At 36.2% G+C, this 19,180-nt stretch overlaps 2 protein-coding genes across 12 annotated transcripts in view; one reads left to right on the forward strand and one right to left on the reverse strand.

Moving 5' to 3' along the window:
* Positions 1-2,258, forward strand: part of FMNL2 (formin like 2) — a 259,224-nt gene extending 256,966 nt beyond the window's left edge. For 6 of the 9 annotated variants that reach the window (XM_048869690.2, XM_048869693.2, XM_048869688.2 and 3 more), the window contains one exon: positions 83-2,258. Coding sequence is in view for 6 of the 9 variants with exons in the window: in XM_048869688.2 (XP_048725645.1) it covers positions 83-192 (110 nt within the window). In the remaining 3 variants the exon portion in view is untranslated. The remainder of the gene's footprint in view (positions 1-82) is intronic. The other 3 variants (XM_048869689.2, XM_048869694.2, XM_048869691.2) reach the window with 2 other exon arrangements.
* A 2,875-nt stretch (positions 2,259-5,133) lies between these two features.
* Positions 5,134-19,180, reverse strand: part of PRPF40A (pre-mRNA processing factor 40A) — a 47,032-nt gene continuing 32,985 nt past the window's right edge. For 2 of the 3 annotated variants that reach the window (XM_048868436.2, XM_048868439.2), the window contains exons 18-26: positions 18,969-19,072; positions 18,671-18,787; positions 16,804-16,941; positions 14,288-14,383; positions 13,354-13,440; positions 13,165-13,261; positions 13,005-13,066; positions 9,716-9,850; positions 5,134-7,565 (exon numbers count right to left, since the gene is read on the reverse strand). In XM_048868436.2, coding sequence (XP_048724393.2) covers positions 7,473-7,565; positions 9,716-9,850; positions 13,005-13,066; positions 13,165-13,261; positions 13,354-13,440; positions 14,288-14,383; positions 16,804-16,941; positions 18,671-18,787; positions 18,969-19,072 — 929 coding nt within the window. In that variant the 3' untranslated portion in view covers positions 5,134-7,472. The remainder of the gene's footprint in view (positions 7,566-9,715; positions 9,851-13,004; positions 13,067-13,164; positions 13,262-13,353; positions 13,441-14,287; positions 14,384-16,803; positions 16,942-18,670; positions 18,788-18,968; positions 19,073-19,180) is intronic. The other variant, XM_048868440.2, reaches the window with a different exon arrangement.

The raw sequence follows: 19,180 nt of genomic DNA on the forward strand, positions 1-19,180 counted from the left end.
GATTGGCTGCCAGAAGGACTTTCTTTTCTAAACAAATGACATTTAGTTTACCTGTTTCTGATATCCTATTTCCTTTTTGCAGATCTTAGAAACCAGCCCTACAGACGAGCCGATGCGGTAAGGAGAAGCGTTAGGCGACGCTTTGATGATCAGAACTTGCGCTCTGTAAATGGTGCTGAAATAACCATGTGAGCTGGAGATTTGCATGTGAAAAGTAGAGCGTGTGCTTGAGTGATACCTTGTCCATGTGAACTATATGTGCTACCATTTAATTATAGCCTTGAATACAGTAAAATTACCTTCTGAAGGGCTCAAAGACATAGAAAATGCATAGGAACGTAAAAGTGATGGGCTCTCTACTCAACCATAGCTAACAAGTGCCTAAAAGTGAAGTACCTGCTCAAATTAATCAAAGCAATAGGACTTGATTTGATTGGGTATCTTTTTACACCAATACATTATTCAGTATTTTTAACCAAAATGTAAAATACATGATTTTTTTTTTATTACATGAAATTTAGTGATTGGTCTTCAGTGGCCCTTCTTGATTTCCTGACAGGTTGTAAATAAGTAATACTTGGATGCAATCTGCTGTGGACTTAAGCTTTTCAATGCATTCCTGTCCTGTCCACTAAGGAACTAACCTTGACCTTCAACTGCACTTAACATTTTTTAATATATATATTTAAGGGCTTACCATGTGCAAGGGGGAATTAATTACAAAATGAACTGTACCTTTCAACCATACACAAACCCCTGACTAATACAAATGTGTTAAAGACATAATTCAGTGAACACAAGGTTTATATCAAATGAACACAAACTATTCTTCATGTTCAGCTTCTGCTTTTTGTATGCCAGTGTGCGATAAGCAGTGAGGGATAGTTGGGAGGGTATGACTGCATTGCGAAGATATATGAAACAAGAATGTTGAATAAGACTCATTTACTATGTTCTTCAGATAGAGGCAGCTTTTGAATAACAATGTGTATTTATTAATTAGCACTAATATTAACATCTCATTAATCAGTATTAGGATTTCTGAGGACCATTACTGTTCAGTTATTAACTCAGTGAAATAATCTTGTGCCCTGCTGAGAGAGGACTTTAATACCCATGTATAAGCTTTAAACTTGCATCTGCATTGAGCAAGAATGGTAACCCAGTAAGTATGTTTTTCCTTTGACAATCGAGTTCTGATCACTTAATACAAAGGGACATTTGTTGTTCAAATGCATCCCAACTTCTAAATTCTTAGTTTTTCTATATTGCATTTTACACTTTAAAATTGAGCTTATTGTATTAGGCTTGGCAATATTTAAATATATACACAGTGCTACTGGTGCAGATCAATTTATTGTTATAAGGGAATTTTATTTTATCCTACCATGGCAGGGCACTTGATCTATTCCCAAGTCAAGAACTGGACTGATGCTAAATTTATACTTTCAAAGAAGATACATTTTGCTTGTGGCTTACCGTTCCTGGTAGCATTGCATCAGTATGTTAATTGTAAAATTTATTGTATAGTATTTAACCACTGAATTTCTTTTCTTTTATGTTGTGCTTTATGTGAACCACTGGTGAAGGTCCCATTTTCCTTGAATAATGTGTAGTTATATGAATCTGTTTTTAAATGTACAGATATTTTGCTACAAAATTGGTGCAGTTTTTTATGGTTTTTACACTTCTCTTTAATTCCCACTTTAGCCTCTGGGTAATATTGTAAATATTGTTTAAAAAATGCAGCCGCCTGTGCTATACAATCTGAATGTTATTTTAACTTATAGTTTTGTTTTTTATATTTAACTAAATGGACAGTTTGGGGCTCAGTTACCACATTGACTGCCACTTACCTATTTACAGAAAGTTTACATTAAAACTGCCACCTATTCTCTCATTTACAGCAGCGTGTACTCAACATGCGAAAGAGAACATGCCAAGATTGCCTCTTTCTTCACTGATAGTGACAAAAGAGTTTTATTCTGTATAAGAAAAAATAATTTGGCAATGTAATTTAAGTACATTTATTAGTCAAATGGGTCAAACTCATAAGCTCAGAAGCTTTTTATAACTTAACTCTAGACAGCAAATAATGTTACCATACAAGTGGACTGTAATATTGGCATGTTCTCTTTGATGTTTTTCTAGTAATAGACCTGCTTCTTAGCAATATTAGAAGTGTTTTATAAAAGCAGTTCATGTTACTTTTCTGGTCTGTTCATGGCATATGATCAAATAAACTATTTACACTACTACATGGTAATCCATGGCTCTTTTTCTTTGGTGTGTTTATACTACATTTTTATGCAGAGGTTGCTAGCAAATAGATCATGATGATGGAACAACTTATTCTTACAGAAATAATTGTCACTTATATCTGCAGTTTATCAACAGAGACTGAGGGGGCGGGGGAATCACAAATTCCAGGTTCTCACTAGCTTCTGCCCTATGCCACAACTTTTTGCAAAACTTAAGCTGTCTCATCCTATGATTCTGTATTTTTGTTTTGGAGAGAAACACTGCACAACAAAGCCTGCTTAATCTAGCTCACAGACAAACCATAGTAATGGCAAAGATGGAAAGGAAACGCAACCCATTCTGTGAAGCTACGCTTGGTCCCATTTCCATGCTAACAGTATTAAACATAGGCAATAAACAAAGTCAACTCAGGTGGAGGTAAGACACTCATTAGAAACCTCAAACTTTGGCTAATTTTCTCCATTCAAGTCAGCAGACTTACACCAGGAAAGAATTAAGACCATTTTCTTCGTGCTGTTCACCTTAGAACTCCTTTTCAACAGAGTGCGTTTGGCCAATTTTTCCTACCAAGCAATAGTTTCTTATGACCCTGGCTGGGTTGGAAGAAAACGAAATTTTGTGGCTTTAAAAAAATCTTCTCTTTTGTAGCAACTGCAAATATGATGAGCAGAGACCGCTTTTTTTTTTTTTTTTTTTTTGCAGGGAGTGGTGGTAATATGGAGTCACAAAACCTGCATTTTACCACTGGAGACTCTCAGTAGCTACTTCTGCAATATCCTGTCCAAAATAAACATGGTTTATGCAGAAGTAAAATTCACCAATAAACAATTCAGTTAAATCTGCTAAATCAAGCAGTTTATCCTGGTTCTGGCATTACAATAATCACAGAAAAGTTTCTACTCTGAGCTATTCTAACAGTCTCAAGATCAATGAACAAAGGAAGTTCCTAGAGTACTTTTCATACAGCATTTTCCTCTCAAAACACAGGATCTCTGAATAAGAGTAACAGAGTACAAACTCACTCCCCTCCCCCGCCCATACCATTTAACATTTACAAACTCTTAACAACCCATGTCCTCACAGACCTCATTACATCTCCACTTAGGGCTTGTGAATGGGGGGGGGGGCCTCCATTTTTAATTTACAAAAAATACACATTTTTGGCTTGCAACAAAGAGATCCCAAATGCTGTGGATTTAAATGTAACAGTTTTAAAAAAATTATTTAAAGTAAAAGGAAAGTGACTCAGGCAGTATTTGTCTTTAGGCTGGTCTACACAGATTTTGTACCCCTTTAACTCTATAGGTATAGAATCTGCTATATAGTAAAGCAGTACAATTCTTTAGTATGCTTGTAGATAAACTAGTATAAAGTCCTTCTAGCTGCACAACTTATTTCCAATCTAACTACATTTGTGCTCTGGGGTTTTACTGCTTTATACCAGTTTTTAAACCATTAAGTACAAAAACCGTACTCTAAAGCAAGGAAGTGAGATTATATTAAGGACACATCACGATTCTGGGAAATATCAATATACAATATGGTTATTTTATAAACACTTCTACTTTTCAAGGTAGGTGTACCATAAACAAAAAACTTAAATACCTTAAATGTTTACTGATCAGTCACTAATTTTCATAAAGTCTTACCCTGGTCTAACTTCCTTGATAAACATTTCAAATCCTATACCTTTTGATTAACAAGCATTTCTTATTGTAGTACAATTGATAATAGATCTTGAGACACTGTCATATAAAAAAAAAGAATTTGCTTTTCTCAGCACTTTCATGCATAGTTCAAGCTGCTCTTTGAGTATAAGGTTTGTATTTACCAAGGCTAGGCACCCTCACCAGCAATCCATATCCCGTGAACAGATTTAATTAATATCTGAGTAAGAAAAACAAAAATCACAACACCTAAATAGACAATTCACCCCCAGGACTTTTTTTCTTCCCTTCTTCCCCCATCTCAAAAGAAGATTTCCAGTGATGCCAGGCAAAAATTGATTATGAGAAATACACTGCAAAAGAATAAAAATGTTGTAGCACATCTATTTACACAATATTTCTGCAGCAAAATCTAATCTATTAAAATAATAAAATGGCAGACAAGTTATTTATGGTGGTGGTGAATAAATTATGCCATAAATGTAATAAGGGGCATCAGTGATAACACAATTTAACAAAATGTGGTAAAGCTCAAATTTAAGAGAAAAACCTCTTGTAACCAAACCTTAAGCCCTTTTTCAAAAATTTAAATTTAACAAAATAAATCCCCCACCCCGCAAAAAAAAACGGGGGGAGGGGAAGGGTGGATTCAAGATAGCCCTGCAGAATAGGCGGATTCAAGTGAAACTGACTACGAACAGGAAAGCTAACTTTCAGTCAACCTGATCATGGTGCAAAAGAGATAAATAGCAAATCAAACACTGAGTTAGACTTTTAAACATGCTTTGTTTTAGTAATCAATAGCATTATTAATAAAAGAAAAACTAAATTTACTTTGCCAGTAATCCCTATAATTTCAAGACAACTACAGAATCTGAAAGCAAGGGATTGTGATGCCTTTTGAGAAGAAGAAAGACTAAGACTGAATTTTGTTGTTGCTGTTTATGAGTAGATGGGAAGTGTTCTGCCTGTGGGTATTTCTATCACACAAGGAAGGAACAGTCCCATCCACTGAAAAACATGAGGCTGCAAAAACTTTTTTCTGAGGGGGGAGGAGATGGGAGGAGGAAAAATACTTTTTTCCTCAAGATCAGAAAACAAGCTGTGCCTTGCCAAAACAGATTTAAATGAGATTGTATTTCCTATTGGGAAGATTTTTGCAAGATCTGATTGAGAAATACAAAAGAAATACATTCCATTAGAATAATTTACAGTTACATTTTTTATTTTTAATGGAAAAATAAAGACAAACCTTTTAAAAGTAATATTTACTTAGAAACATGTTTCTTCATGTATACTATGCTAGGCAATAAAAGTATTTTACACAAATTCTAATGTGTTTTCAAAACCATTATTACCTGTCAAAAATTCTAAACTAATTTGCTACCTTTAACATTTCCTCAAATCTCTGTCAGTGTAAAACCAAGTATTAGACGTGATGAACTGTGTACTATCACCCCAAAATTTTGTGTTTTGTTTTTCACTATAGAGTTAACCTAATTGTTACAATACCAATGTATTTGCTTTTTTTAAAATATAAACACAGGAAAGTGAATTTTACAAGGTTAGCAAAATATATATATTTAAAATCTAACTGTAATTTTATATAGCCATATACCCATGATCAGCGCTCAATTCCTGACACACAGACTAACCTGCAACTTTCCACACTTCGGATAGTTGCTGGGCATGGTGCAGAAATATGGAACAGTCCCACTGCCAACATTTTAGTTCATTTGCAGTTTTTTGGATACTTAGCATGAAACATTTTATTATATATAAAATACAACGTATTTGAATTCTTTACCTCAAACCCTTCCTTGGCAAAAGTCATATAAGGTATTTCTTCAGTAACGAGTGATTCACAGGTATGTTACGTAGTGATGGATGACTAGCGTTTCTAATGTTAGATGTGTATACTGAATATTCTTTAGTACAAAAACCTGTCATTTCCTTCTTGAATATAGCAGACCAAGTATGTTTCTAACCAATATTTTCTTTCAACTGAAAAGTTTCAGTCTCAAAGAGCAACCTTAAAAAGTGTGACTCACTTACCCATCCTACTGAAAATATTCTGTGTGAATGCTGCAGTTCTAAGCATTGATCTTAAATGGGCTTTTTAGGCATTCATGTACTGGTAACATTTGTCATATGTATTAGAAAAAGGGATTAATACATTGAAAAGGAAGCTAAACTCTGTGCACAGTCTTCAAAATAAAAATTGAGTGAACACATGTTGCTTAATTCCATCAATCAGAGCTGTACAGAGTATTTAAAACTAGAAATAAATACCAGTACACGCTAGAGGACAAAATTTAATAATTGATAAAAATGTACAAAAATATTCCAATCAGAAAGGTTTCAGAATGTGTACCACAGTAGTCAATACTTGTCACTGAATAGGGAAAGTAGAACTTTTCCTCAAAGCAAAACTGGTCAGAGGCTACCAAAAGGAGGGAGGAGGAAAAAAAAAAAAGCTGAATTTTTAAAAACAATACTAGTTTTTTTTTTTAGGGTTTTTTTTTTCTTTTTTTAAAGAAAAAGGTTTAGAACAACATTGATTTTCTACATTAATATTGCAACAGCTATTTAAAATTTGGTGGTACATTCTTCAGCAGGTCCTTAAGGCAACATATTGAAATTAATTTACAAGTTGATTTTATGTTAAATTTTCTTATCAAGATAAATGCTGAAATAATGCCCTCAGCCATTTTAACATATATATATCAGGTTTTACTTTAATAAAAGTGGTGGCTATTTTACAGCAGCGCCCTCTAGTACCACTGTAATGAAGGGCCTAGCAGACTTCCATCGTAAACACCTATTTGTAAGGGTTTAAAACTTTACCATAAAAATTCACTCCAAGATGAAACTTGACATAGAAAGTCTCAGCCAGGACGTCACATTTTTTGTTTAATACAAATTATCAAAACCATAAGTTTGGCCAGTAATGTAGTGCACAAAGCAATTTCCGTTTCTGGTGCTTCTCTGTACTACTATAAATCAAGAAATGGATTCATTATTCCCTCTCCATTTCCCTCCTCCTGCCAAAAAAAATTAAAAACAAACACACAAAGACAATTAAACCACAAGAAACTACATTTTGAATCTTTCCAAAAAGGAAATTTAGCTTGTCTCCACTGGCCTGTAAAAACAGGTTTAGCACCTTTCCAGAAAGGACTGCGTTTAAGACATGGATTGCTAGAAAGGTGCTAATACTTTCCCTGGCCAGAGTAGGCAGGACCCAGAGTCAGAAGTGAAACAACTTCCATTCATCAAAGGGCTCGAGGGTGTACAGAATATATATGCTACCTAGCAAGTCAAGAACAGAACTTCAACTTTAACTCTGAATTTCCTGTTTTTTCTAGATTTGATGCCAGGCCCTATAATGATATTACTTGAATGCATTTATTTATGCAGTATCATTAAAACCCACTGTTATTTCAACAATGGAACTCAAAATATCAGAACTCATGTCCTGAATTAGACATCAGTTTCTTTTATTAAATCCTACTGTAAATGTATTTGGTATAAATAATGTTCTTATTGATCTTCATCCAGTTGTTCCAAGAGGGTTCTTCTCTGTTTTTCTAATTCCCCTTCGCTCAGTTCACTGCCAGATGTATCCCAATTACCCTGCAAAGAATACAAGAACACACCGTAATTCACCCACAGCAGTTATTGCATGTGTTCTAATACTGCTTTCTGGCCTTCATTAGGAAATATAGCTAGAAAATCAAGGGAATACATTCCATATTTAAAGGAACTGACAAGTGAAGCAATATAGCATGAAAACATTTGCTGAATTCTAATCCTACATCCCACAGTGCAATATGTGATATACTTGTGTGCAGCTGTTCTCAGAAGATAAGCATCCCAAGGAGGGTCTAAACACTAGATTTCTTGTCACAAATTTTTCATCACTGCTACCAATATTGGTAGCAACAGTGAAAGCTCTGGAGTAGACAACGTTCTAGGTGACAGCTTGTGTTTTAACCACCATATTGTTTAACCCTGCTATGGAGCACGTCTTCACAAGTACTAGACCTGGGCCATAGTTTACAACACTAAAACATCTTCCAAATTTATGTCAGTTTCAATATTTTTTTTTTAACTGAAACAGTTTCCAAACAAATAGAAACATCTTTATTTCAACATGTTTGAAACACAGTCTGATTTTTTAGTTCAAACCAATTTTCATTTAAAAATTGCCTTTAATTTTATTAAATAAAAGACCCTTTATAATTGTCAAAATCAAAATAAAAAATTTCAATTTTGTCAAGATAAAATGTTTTATTTCACCCAAAATGATTTCCCAATGTTTTGATTTGTCAAAAGAAAAAAATAGTTATTGGTTTGCCCAGAAATCTATTCCCCCCCCCAAAAACTGACAACCCCCCCCTCCCCTCCCCCCCAAAAACAATCAATTATTCACACAGGTCTATTCAGAACACCAGCAGCTGTCTAGAGCCGTATCCACACTAATGCATCCACCATTAGTCTACCAGTAGAAACAAGAGTGGGCGATTTTGAGCAAAAAAGCCTAATGTAGACAGGGCCTGACAGATTAGCTACTCTTGGGTCCATGCTCCCAACACAGTATTTCCCCCACCCCATAGGATGTATGGTTGGGATTTTCAAAGGCACCTAAGGGTGTTAGATACCAAAATGGATTGTTCTGGGAGGACACATCCCAATGAATTACCACTATCTCTGTGGGGAGGAGGATGAGTGAGTTCTGAAAGACTTCTGTCTGTGAAAGGACTGAACAACAGGGTACAGTTGCAACCTACACATCTCATTGACAGCATTACAAGATTCTCCCTAATAGGAGCCAACAGTGTTGAGCTTGACAGAATTTCTCATTCAGTTACCTAACTCCCTTAGTCTCTTGAAAATCCAGTCTATATAGTCTCCAAAATACAAGTTACTCAGAATGGATGCTATAGCTGAATGTGGACCCTGGAAGTGCTCTCAACAACATTCTTTGCCTTCAAAAAGGCCCAAGAACCACTTACCTCCATTAGCACTTTCTTCCACCACTGGTCTAGCTCCAGTGCAGCTCCACCAGTGCTAAATCAACAGTGGGGAAAAGGACAGCTACACCCAGAGATGAAAGATTGCTCCATCAAATCTAGTCTGTCAGGTTCTAGACCAGGGTAGTCAATAGGCAGATGGCAGGCCAAGTCTGGACCACCAAGCCCTTTTGAATGGACCTCAAAATCTTTTTTATTTACTTATTATCATAATTTTTTATCATTTTCTCTGGAGCCTCGACCTTGACTATACCTTGACTAAGAAATTTGGACCTTGACAAAAAATAAGTTTTCTACCCCTGTTCTATACTAAAAGATCAACAATGTTTAAACATGAATACAATCGTAGCATGCGAGCTATGTGGACTATGGCCCAAAACCCAAATGTTTAAGGAAAGTAGTGGAACATCAGTGTACTTCACTTTCAGTTTTGGGGTTTTTTTGGCACCATAATCATTAAAATACAGCTTTAAAATGAAAATGTGACATCTACACAAAACCACATTCAGAATTACTAAGCTACACAGATCCCCAAACAGACAATAATAATAATTTTAAATCTTCTTGGAACAGTAGGTACATTACAGATAAAAATCACTGTAAATAAATCCTTAGCTTATAAATTAGCAAGCTACTCTTTAATTAGTTGTATATTTTTATGTGGCTCTGTAAAGCTACCATATTGTATTTAGCCAAAATAAAATAAAAAACCTCACAGACATTACACAAAATGAAACCAAAAAAGCTTACAGAATCTTTTCCAGGCCGTTTTTTAGGAGGAGATTTATGCTTTGATTCCGATCTTTGTCTAGGTCTATCCTTTTCATTCTCTCTCTCTTTTTCTTTTTTATCCTTTTCTCGTTCAGTGTCAGATTCTGGTGAATCCTGTGTAAATAAAGTCAACAAATGGGAAAAATTCTTAAAGCTTCAGAATATTTATTTTATTAACTTGTTGTATAATGTACACAGTGAGTGTACCCACACCTCAGTACAACTAAACTCTGCAAAGCTCCATTATCGGGTTACATATAAGCAAACTGGCTTATTTAACATGTTCTTGTTTAGAACTAACTAGCCAAATACCATTAACACAGCAGAAGAAAGCCAATACATAGACAAATGCATTGACAAATGATTTAAAAAGAAAGATAGGTAGGCGAATGTCAACTTGAAACATAGCAACAACTAAAATGGGCAGAGGAACACTTACCCTACTCTTCTGCTTTTTAATCATACATATGAGGGATTAGGTCACAAGAGATGCTAGAGCCCTACAGTGGGACTAGTGTAGAGCCCTGCAGTGGGACTGGGATCCCACAGGTCCGCAGGACCCACACAAGGCTCTACTAAATGCTTCCTGACCAATCAGGTATTTTTGCAGAAGTCATCTATTCAATACGGCTTTTGCAAAGGGTTGATGGTGTATTTCCTGGCATGGGGAATGGCTGGAAAGCCACATCTCTATAGCTAGCTGCTGGCAGAGGTCATACCTGAATACTCTTGATGTTTTGCAGTAATAATAATTACACTAGGGTGCCTGCAGCCTTGGATAGGAGCATTTATTATTTAAATCTAAATAAATAAATACATACAACTGAAATGTTAAAGCAACATTGCTTTCACACTGACCACTGGCCCTCCTGTGGCAGTTAACACAACGGTCTGATTTGTTGAATCACCAAAATTGTATGCCACACACCTTACTCAACAGTGTTTACCCCATATGAGGACCTCTTGTGAGGGCTACCACTCTCAAAAGAGTACAGCTAAATTTTGCAACTTCAGAAAATACAAAATCATAAAAGTACCCTGTGTTTATGTGGCAATGTGACCACCTTAATTTATCAGTAAACCCAAAACACTTCCCTTCCCCATGCCAACAGGCACTCACCAGTCCTGAATCTTATACAGAAAGAAAGAGAAGATAACAGCTATGTTGTCATGTATTCTGAGTTCTTATATTGCTCTAATCAACGTTGTATCTGAGCTCCCAAAATAGCTCTGGAACATGGACAGACAGGAGGGAGTGATCCCTGGCATGAGGCAAGAGCAAAAAAGGACTCCCATCTCCCTATGGCTGCCATAATGACAGTCCTGAGGGTGGCCATGGGGGCAATCAGTGAGCACCAAACTACATCACTCTAGCAAGATTTACCCTTATAAATAAATTTAGACCTCATAAGCAAGGCCTTATAATACTCAGAATTGAACCCTCAGAAATGGTGTACTTTAAAGTGTATGTGTGGAGAACAGGAAGTTATTGTTAAGCTACCAGTACTCCTCATTTCTCTGGTTTCATGTAATGATATTGTAAGGCAAAAGGGCTGATTACAAGTACCTTCAAAGATTAAGTGAAAAGCAAGAGTATTAAGTGTATTCGTTGGCTAGCTCTAGAATAAAAAGTGGGCCGTCAATTAATTGCAGTTAACTCACGCGATTAACTCAAAAAAATTAATCACGATTAATCGCACTGTTAAACAATAGAATACCAATTGAAATTTATTAAATATTGTGGATGTTTTTCTACATTTTCAAATATATTGATTTCTATTACAACACAGAATACAAAGTGTACAGTGCTGACTTCATATTACTATTTTTGATTACAAATATTTGCACTGTAAAAATGATAAACAAAAGGAATAGTATTTTTCACTTCACCTCTTACAAGTACTGTAGCGCAATCTCTTAATCGTGAAAGTGTAACTTACAATGTAGATTTTTTTCTTACATAACTGCACAAAAAAACAAAACAACGCAAAACTTTAGCGCTCACAAGTCTACTCAGTCCTACCTCTTGTTCAGCCAAATGTTAAGACAAACAAGTTTGTTTACATTTACGGGAGATACTGCTACCTGCTTTTTATTTACATCACCCAAAAGTGAGAACAGGCATTTACATGGCACTTTTGTAGCTGGCATTGCAAGGTATTTATGTGCCAGATATGCCAAACATTTCTATGCCCCTTCATGCTTCAGCCACCATTCCAGAGGACATGCTTCCATTCTGATGACGCTCCTTAAAAAAAATAATGTGTTAATTACATTTGTGACTGAACTCCTTGGGGGAGAACTGTATGTCTCCAGTTCTGTTTTACCTGCATTCTGCCATATATTTCATGTTATAGCAGTCTCAGATGATGACCCAACACATGCTGTTTGTTTTAAGAACACTTTCACATCAGATCTGACAAAACGCAAAGAAGGTACGAATGAGATTTCTAAAAATAGCTACAGCACTCGACCCAACGTTTAAGAATCTGAAGTACCATCCAAAATCTGAAAGGGACAAGGTTTGGGGCATGCTTTCAGAAGTCTTAAGATGCAAAAACTACAGAACCCTAACAACCAAAGAAAGAAAATCAACCTGCCGCTGGTGGTATCTTACTCAGATGATGAAAATAAACATGCATCGGTCTGCTCTGCTTTGGATCGTTATTGAGCAGAACCTGTCATCAGCATGGACGCATGTCCTCTGGAATGGTGGTTAAAGAATAAAGGGACATATGAATCTTTAGTGCATATGGTACATAACTTGCAATGCCAGCTACAACAGTGCCATGCGAACACATGTTCTCACTTTCATGTGACACTGTAAACAAGAAGCAGGCGGCATTATCTCCTGCAAATTGTAACCAAACTTGTTTGTCTGAGTGATTGGCTGAAGTAGGACCTAGTGGACTTGTAGGCTCTAAAAGTTTTACATTGTTTCATTTTTGAATGCAGTTTTTTTTTTGTACATAAATCTACATTGGTAAGTTCAACTTTCATGATAAAGAGATTGTACTACAGTACTTGTATTAGGTGAACTGAAAAATACTATTTCTTTTGTTTTTTACAGTGCAAATATCTGTAATAAAAAAACAAAGTGAGCACTGTACACTGTGTATTCTGTGTTGTAATTGAAATCAATATATTTGAAAATGTAGAAAACATCCAAAAATATTTAAATACATGGTATTCTATTATCGTTTAACTGCTCAATTAATCATGCAATTAATTTTTTAATCGCTTGACAGCCCTAATAAGCTGTACTTACAGACTTGTGTCTTCTCTTTTTGTTTTTCTTCTTATGTTTTTTTGACTTCTTGTAACTTCTCTCTACAATACAAAAAGTAAGTAAGTATCAATAAAACATTAAGACCCAACATTATCATGACAAAGCTGGTTTCAACAGAGGAATGGGGAAAATATCTTACCAGATTCTGCACTGGAAGAACGATCAGAAACTGATCTAGATTCTGAGCGTTGCCTCTTCTTCTTTGAATGGCTATCATCATCATCAGACTCTGAGCCCTTTAAACAGAACATTTTGAGTCCAATATTAGCCTTGCAAGACAATGTGTTGTAAAAGTAGTTTTCACATATTATTCTAAGAAAGGTCTTACCGAACGGGAGCGAGACCGTTTTCTGTGATGCTTTTTAGACTTTTTAGAATGTTTCTTATTCTTTGAATGATGATGTTGACACTCGTGCTGTGGTATAAAATAATCCAAACATTATAATTGTTTTAAAGAACATGCTGTAAATTGACCAATTTCTTAGCACCAGCCCAAAAGACACACTCATGTTCACAGACATCAATTTGTTAAAACAATGTAACATTTGAAATCTTACTGTTTGTAACCTTTCCTAATATGCAACATTAAATTTAATTTTTAAAAAATGTAAAGAAACTGTCATTAATACACCATTAAAGTTGTAAAATCAAGCATTAAAAGAGTCAGGAATCATTTAGCATCACACTTTGAAAATGGATGCAAACCTCTTCTTATGTTTCCCATTAAGCATATTTAGTCCTGCATTTTTTAAACATTACTAATTTGAATGCCCTCCCCCCAAATCTGGCAAAGTATGTACTGCTCATTAAGACCTATTTAATGCCAAATTTGAAGTTTCAAAATTTCAAATTTAAAATCTCTTTAAAATAAATAAATAAATAAATAAATAAAATTTTAATAAAGCAAGTTGCAGTTTACTCTTTAAACTACATCAGCCTGCTGAGCCATCTGTAGCTCGAGACAGATTGAATTTTTGAAAGTATTATAACTCAAACTCTACACAGATAAGAAAATTTTAGCCCAAAAGGTAACTATTTCAGAATGTGGTGTATGAAAAGGGAAGTTAGATGAAAACAGCTCCATCACAAATAAAAAAATAAAACACATGAAAAATAGCTTAACCATAATACACTTCATTACTTTCAGACTGAGGCTTTAATATCTGTGTCACAAAATAAGAGTTCAGTACAGTTTTGGAAAGTTTTTTTTCCTTACAAAAAACTGCTACAAAATTGCTATGAAAAACAAATTTAAAACCTACCTCTAGTACGTGTATAAAGTCTTTAAAGATTCTTTTTCTTTCAGATTCTAGAGTGATGTCTTCAAATGCTGGTTCCTTCACAAATCTATCTCTGATCTATATGAAAAGGAATAACACAAACTTGTCAACTGTTGGAAATGGGCCACCTTGATTGCATTGGCCTCATTAGCACTACAAAAGTAAATTTTCCCTCCCTTGGTATTCACCCCTTCTTGTCAACAGTTGAGAATAGGCCACTTGCACCTTAATTGAATTGGCTCTTTAGCACTGATCCCCCACTTGGTAAGGCAACTCCCATCTTTTCATGTGGTATAATATATATTCTGCTTACTGTTTTTTTCCACTCCATGCATCTGATGAAGTGGGTTTTAGCCCACGAAAGCTTATGCCCAAATAAATTTGTTAGTCTCTAAGGTGCCACAAGGACTCCTCGTTGTTTTTACATCATGAAATATTACTACAAAGACAGACAGACACACACATACGTTTAACAATGAAGTAAAACAAACCATCTCATAAATGGAAAAACATATTTTACTGCTACAGGGTGAATTTACCTCTCACCCCAACAAGTTCATGTATACAATGTGCTCCACACTTCCCAATGTCCAAAGATTAAGATGGTCATATTCAGGTATCTACCTATGTTTCTTCTAAAAGGTTTAGACTCATTCTCATTTTTTTTACATGGCTAACAGTGAACATCTTTAACAGTTCACTTCTGCTATGCTTAAAATAAGTAGTGCTCTGACCCCACTTAAAACTTAAGCTCTCTCTCTCTCTCTCTCTCTCTCACACACACCCCCCCCACTAGAAAGTCAGCTGAACACCTCCATCAAACAATGCATTTTTCCTACATTTTCTTTCCAATCATTCTAAGTGTGTGAAATAGCAGCTCTCTTCTTTAAGTCTTGCCATTGTAGTCAACAATTTGACGAGCTATCATATGACATACCACTATTAGCTTGAAACACCTATCATACAGCAGATTGTGATATCACTTCATGTACCAGATGTGAAGGAAAACAAACTTCATATAAAGAGACAGATATGTTGATGACAGAGCAACAATGGACAAGACAATGGCAAAGGAAATGCAGAGAAAAAGCAATATGATATTTAATGGGGTTTTGATAAAATATTTTGAAGTTTTCCATATTCTTGCAATGGTTCTTCACACATAGCTAAACAATTGATGCTTGTTGTTTTATGATGCACCCAGATGTCGCATCCATGTGTGCACTAAAAATTATTAGAAGTTGATTAAATAAAGTAACTGAATGCTAAATACAGCTTTGGAGAAAATTTGTACAACTAATTCTCAGTTAAAGAGCATGCATTTTTGCATATAAGACCTCTAAAAATATACTCTGTTGCTTGAGATGCAAGAGGGCAAAATTGTTGAAAATTTTTAGACAATTTTTGTGCTCCTGTCAACGTATCGGGCCAAGTTCTAATCATTGAACATGTGCACGCAGTTCACAGTGGTTTCAAGGGAGCTGTCCCTTTAGCCACTTCCACCTTAATTGAATTGGCTCGTTAGAACTGACCCCGCACTTGGTAAGGCAACTCCCATCTTTTCATGTGCTTTTACTTTGGTATTTTGATTCAAAAACATATACTAAAATTGAAGAGCAATGAAACTTTAAATATGACCCAGAATACACTCTTTGAAGATACTTTCCACAGCATTTATTACAAATTACATTTATAGCCCAGTTGCTACATGTATATATTTGAGGAATTTTACTAACTATTTAATAATTAAAGAAGTGTATATTAAAAGTATGTTATATCTGAATTGAATGAGTATCTATGAACATATTGTATTAAGATATTGGAGGAAATGATACAAATTTGAGCCAAAGTGTTTCACCCAACTGTACTCACATTTCTCCTAAATTCTAACCTCAAAACTTTGGGCACTGTATAAACCTCAAATATTTTAATGTTTTTCATTACAATATTTACAAATTTTTATAAAAAAAAAGATATGAATACTATCCATATAATTATGGTTAAAATAGATGTTGCACTTTACCAGAATGCAACCTATGATGCAGAATAATCAGTTAAATAAACAGCAAAGTGAACACCTGCTATTAAAATAGATCTACACAGAAGAACTTCCCTGCCAGAAATGTCTTATGAAAACGAAAAAGAGCTACATAATGGTCTGAAACTTTTTTGTATAAGTATCACCAACACTATAGAATTTTTAAGTACTTATGGTGAACTGCTTGCCTTTCACACAACTGTGTCCTGGGAACTATATTTTTAGAATAATCGTTTCGCCAGTTAAAAATAGTACTGCAGAATAAATTAATTGCCCCAGTTCAGTGGAAATTCTTTTAAAAGATGGGAAAGAACTATTTTCATGTGTGTAAATTATACTGATAGCAGTAACACTGAGCTGGAGCCTATGAGATATGAGAGCTTATTCATAAAATATCTGTATGCAAGCCACACCACTAACAAACAATATTTCTGATAAGGTGAAAAGTGACAATACATACATCCTCCCAGACAGCATCCAATTCAATTGGGGGTGTAGCTTGTTTTAACATGCTCTTGAATGCAGACTCTTTCCGCTTCATTTTGCGAGCCTCTTCTTTCTCCCGCTCACGTTCACGGGCTTCTGCCTTTTCCAGCAACTACAGAAAGTAAGTCATGAAATCATTCAAGTGACAGTAACATCCACATAAGGAAGGAACAGTAATAATAAGGTAGCATGTAGTTTTGCCTCAAGACATTTCAACTTTGGTATTTTTTACCATTTTGTTTGTGCCTGTTTACATTATCTGCTCCATTACTCAACCTTAAATTTTATATTTGTTCTTTTCTCACAAAGCCTCAATGAAGTCCACAGCCGACACAATAAAGCAGTGGTCTCCAAAGTGGGGTGCGCAGCAGGAAGAGCACCGCTGTAGGGGGGGGAGAAAAAAAAAAAAGGAGGCGGCCCCGAGTCCTCCAGCCCGTGGAGGAGCAGGGGCAGCCGCGCAGCCAGTGGCTGGAAAGAAGCGGTGCTTTCCCCTTCAAAGCCGGCTGGAGAGAAACAGCGCTTTGAACAGGAAAGCACCGCTTCTCCCCAGCTGCTGGCTGCGTGGCTGCCCCTGCTCCTCCCGAGTCCTCCGGCCCGTGCTCGCAGGGCTGCATTCCGAAAGGGGCTTTAGAGCTGCAGGCCAGGGCCCCGGGGCCCCCTTAGCCCAGGACCCTGAAGCCCCTGCGTTCCGGGTGGCCCTGCCTGCGGGGGGGGGGGGGGGGGGAAAGCAGCTCCCAGAATTGTGGCCATGGGGGTGGTGCTGCACTGCGCAGAGCCACCTGCACACCCCCTCCACCAAACAGAAGCTGCCCCAGGTAAGTGCTCTGCACCTCCTGCCTGCCCCAGCCCTGAGCCTCCTCCTGCATCCCCACCCTAAGCACCCTCCCACACCTTAACTCCCTCCCAGACCCCGCACCCCACCCTGAGCGCCCGCTGTATCACGAAGTGTTAAACCAAGATTTTCAAAAATAAAGCATATTCCATCCCATTGCTCTCACTAAAAATATTAATAATTTATTTAGTGAGAGCAAAAAGGTTTTTTGTACCAATAAAATAAAATAAATTTTAAAAATATTGTTTATTTCATCTCTATCTCATCGTTTTTCAACTTCTATTTTTTGTGTATGTTTTATAATTTACATAATATATTAGTACAGTAGTACATGTATATAATTTATACATAAATAAATATGCATATATTGGGGGTGCATGCTCAAAAAATTTTTACTGATAGGGGTGCGCAATCAAAAATTTTGGAGACCACTGCAATAGAGAATGATTGTTACAACTTGCCAATATTGAATGTAAGTTCATTAGGAAGCATCAGCTTACAAATACAAAGACATTGTTGAATCCCTACTCTACAGTTGTACTTTAGAATGGATTATTTAGATTTTGAACAAGAACTGTGCCTCTCCAATCTGAATTCTCAAAACTGGCAATATCAAGAAAGGCACCCTTAATCAGCAGCTTATTTTACACACTATATTTATCAAAGTACTCATAAAACACACCTAAAATGATGCAGAGAAAATATTTCAGTTTCTGAGGGCAAGTCTACTTTACTGAGCTAGATGTGCTGTTGTAGCATGTCTGGTGAAGACGCGCTATGCTGATGGGAGAGTGCTCTCCTGTCGGCACAATTACTCCATTTCAACGAGAGGCAGAAGCTATGTCAGTGGAAGAGCATCTTCCACCGACATAGCGTGGGGTGTGGTTGCTGTAACTTACATCACACAGGGGGGTGGCTTTTTCAGACCCCTGTGTAGGCAAGCCCTGATAAAAACAAATTTTCTAAAACAATTTTCTTAATATGAACATAAGGGAATGTTAAAACTTACACTGTTGAAAGCCAGTTTGATATTTCCAGCATCTAAAGTGGTTGCTCTTTTAGTTGAGCTGATGACTGTAACGAAGTCTTCAAAAGTAGTATTCACTTCAACCAGAAATCCTTTATCCTGCAAGAGAGTTACCTCCTTGGCACCAGGTGGGTCAGGAAGTCTCACGTTAGCGCTAATGCACACTGCATTAGCGCAACGTGAAATCCCAACTCCCAGCGTCAAAGAGTTACATTAGTAGTTTACTAAAGGTAAATGATAGATTTGTTACTCTTATTCAGGAAAGCACATTTTTCCTCACCTTTAAGATGTCTTTTATTATCTTCTTTTCATCATGGTAACGTGCTTTCAAATCTTCAACATAAAACTTGAAAAGATCAAGTGCAGTTGATCCTAATGAAAAAACTAGAGAAGTCAAAAGCTAGCTCTAACCAAAGAGCTGCACTTTTTAAAAAATAAATTAGAAAATAAACATCACACTTCTATTTTGCCCCAAATCTACAGTCTCTGTAC

The sequence above is a fragment of the Caretta caretta genome, chromosome 11 (genome assembly GCF_965140235.1).
Source record: "Caretta caretta isolate rCarCar2 chromosome 11, rCarCar1.hap1, whole genome shotgun sequence".
NCBI classification, from domain to species: domain Eukaryota; kingdom Metazoa; phylum Chordata; order Testudines; family Cheloniidae; genus Caretta; species Caretta caretta.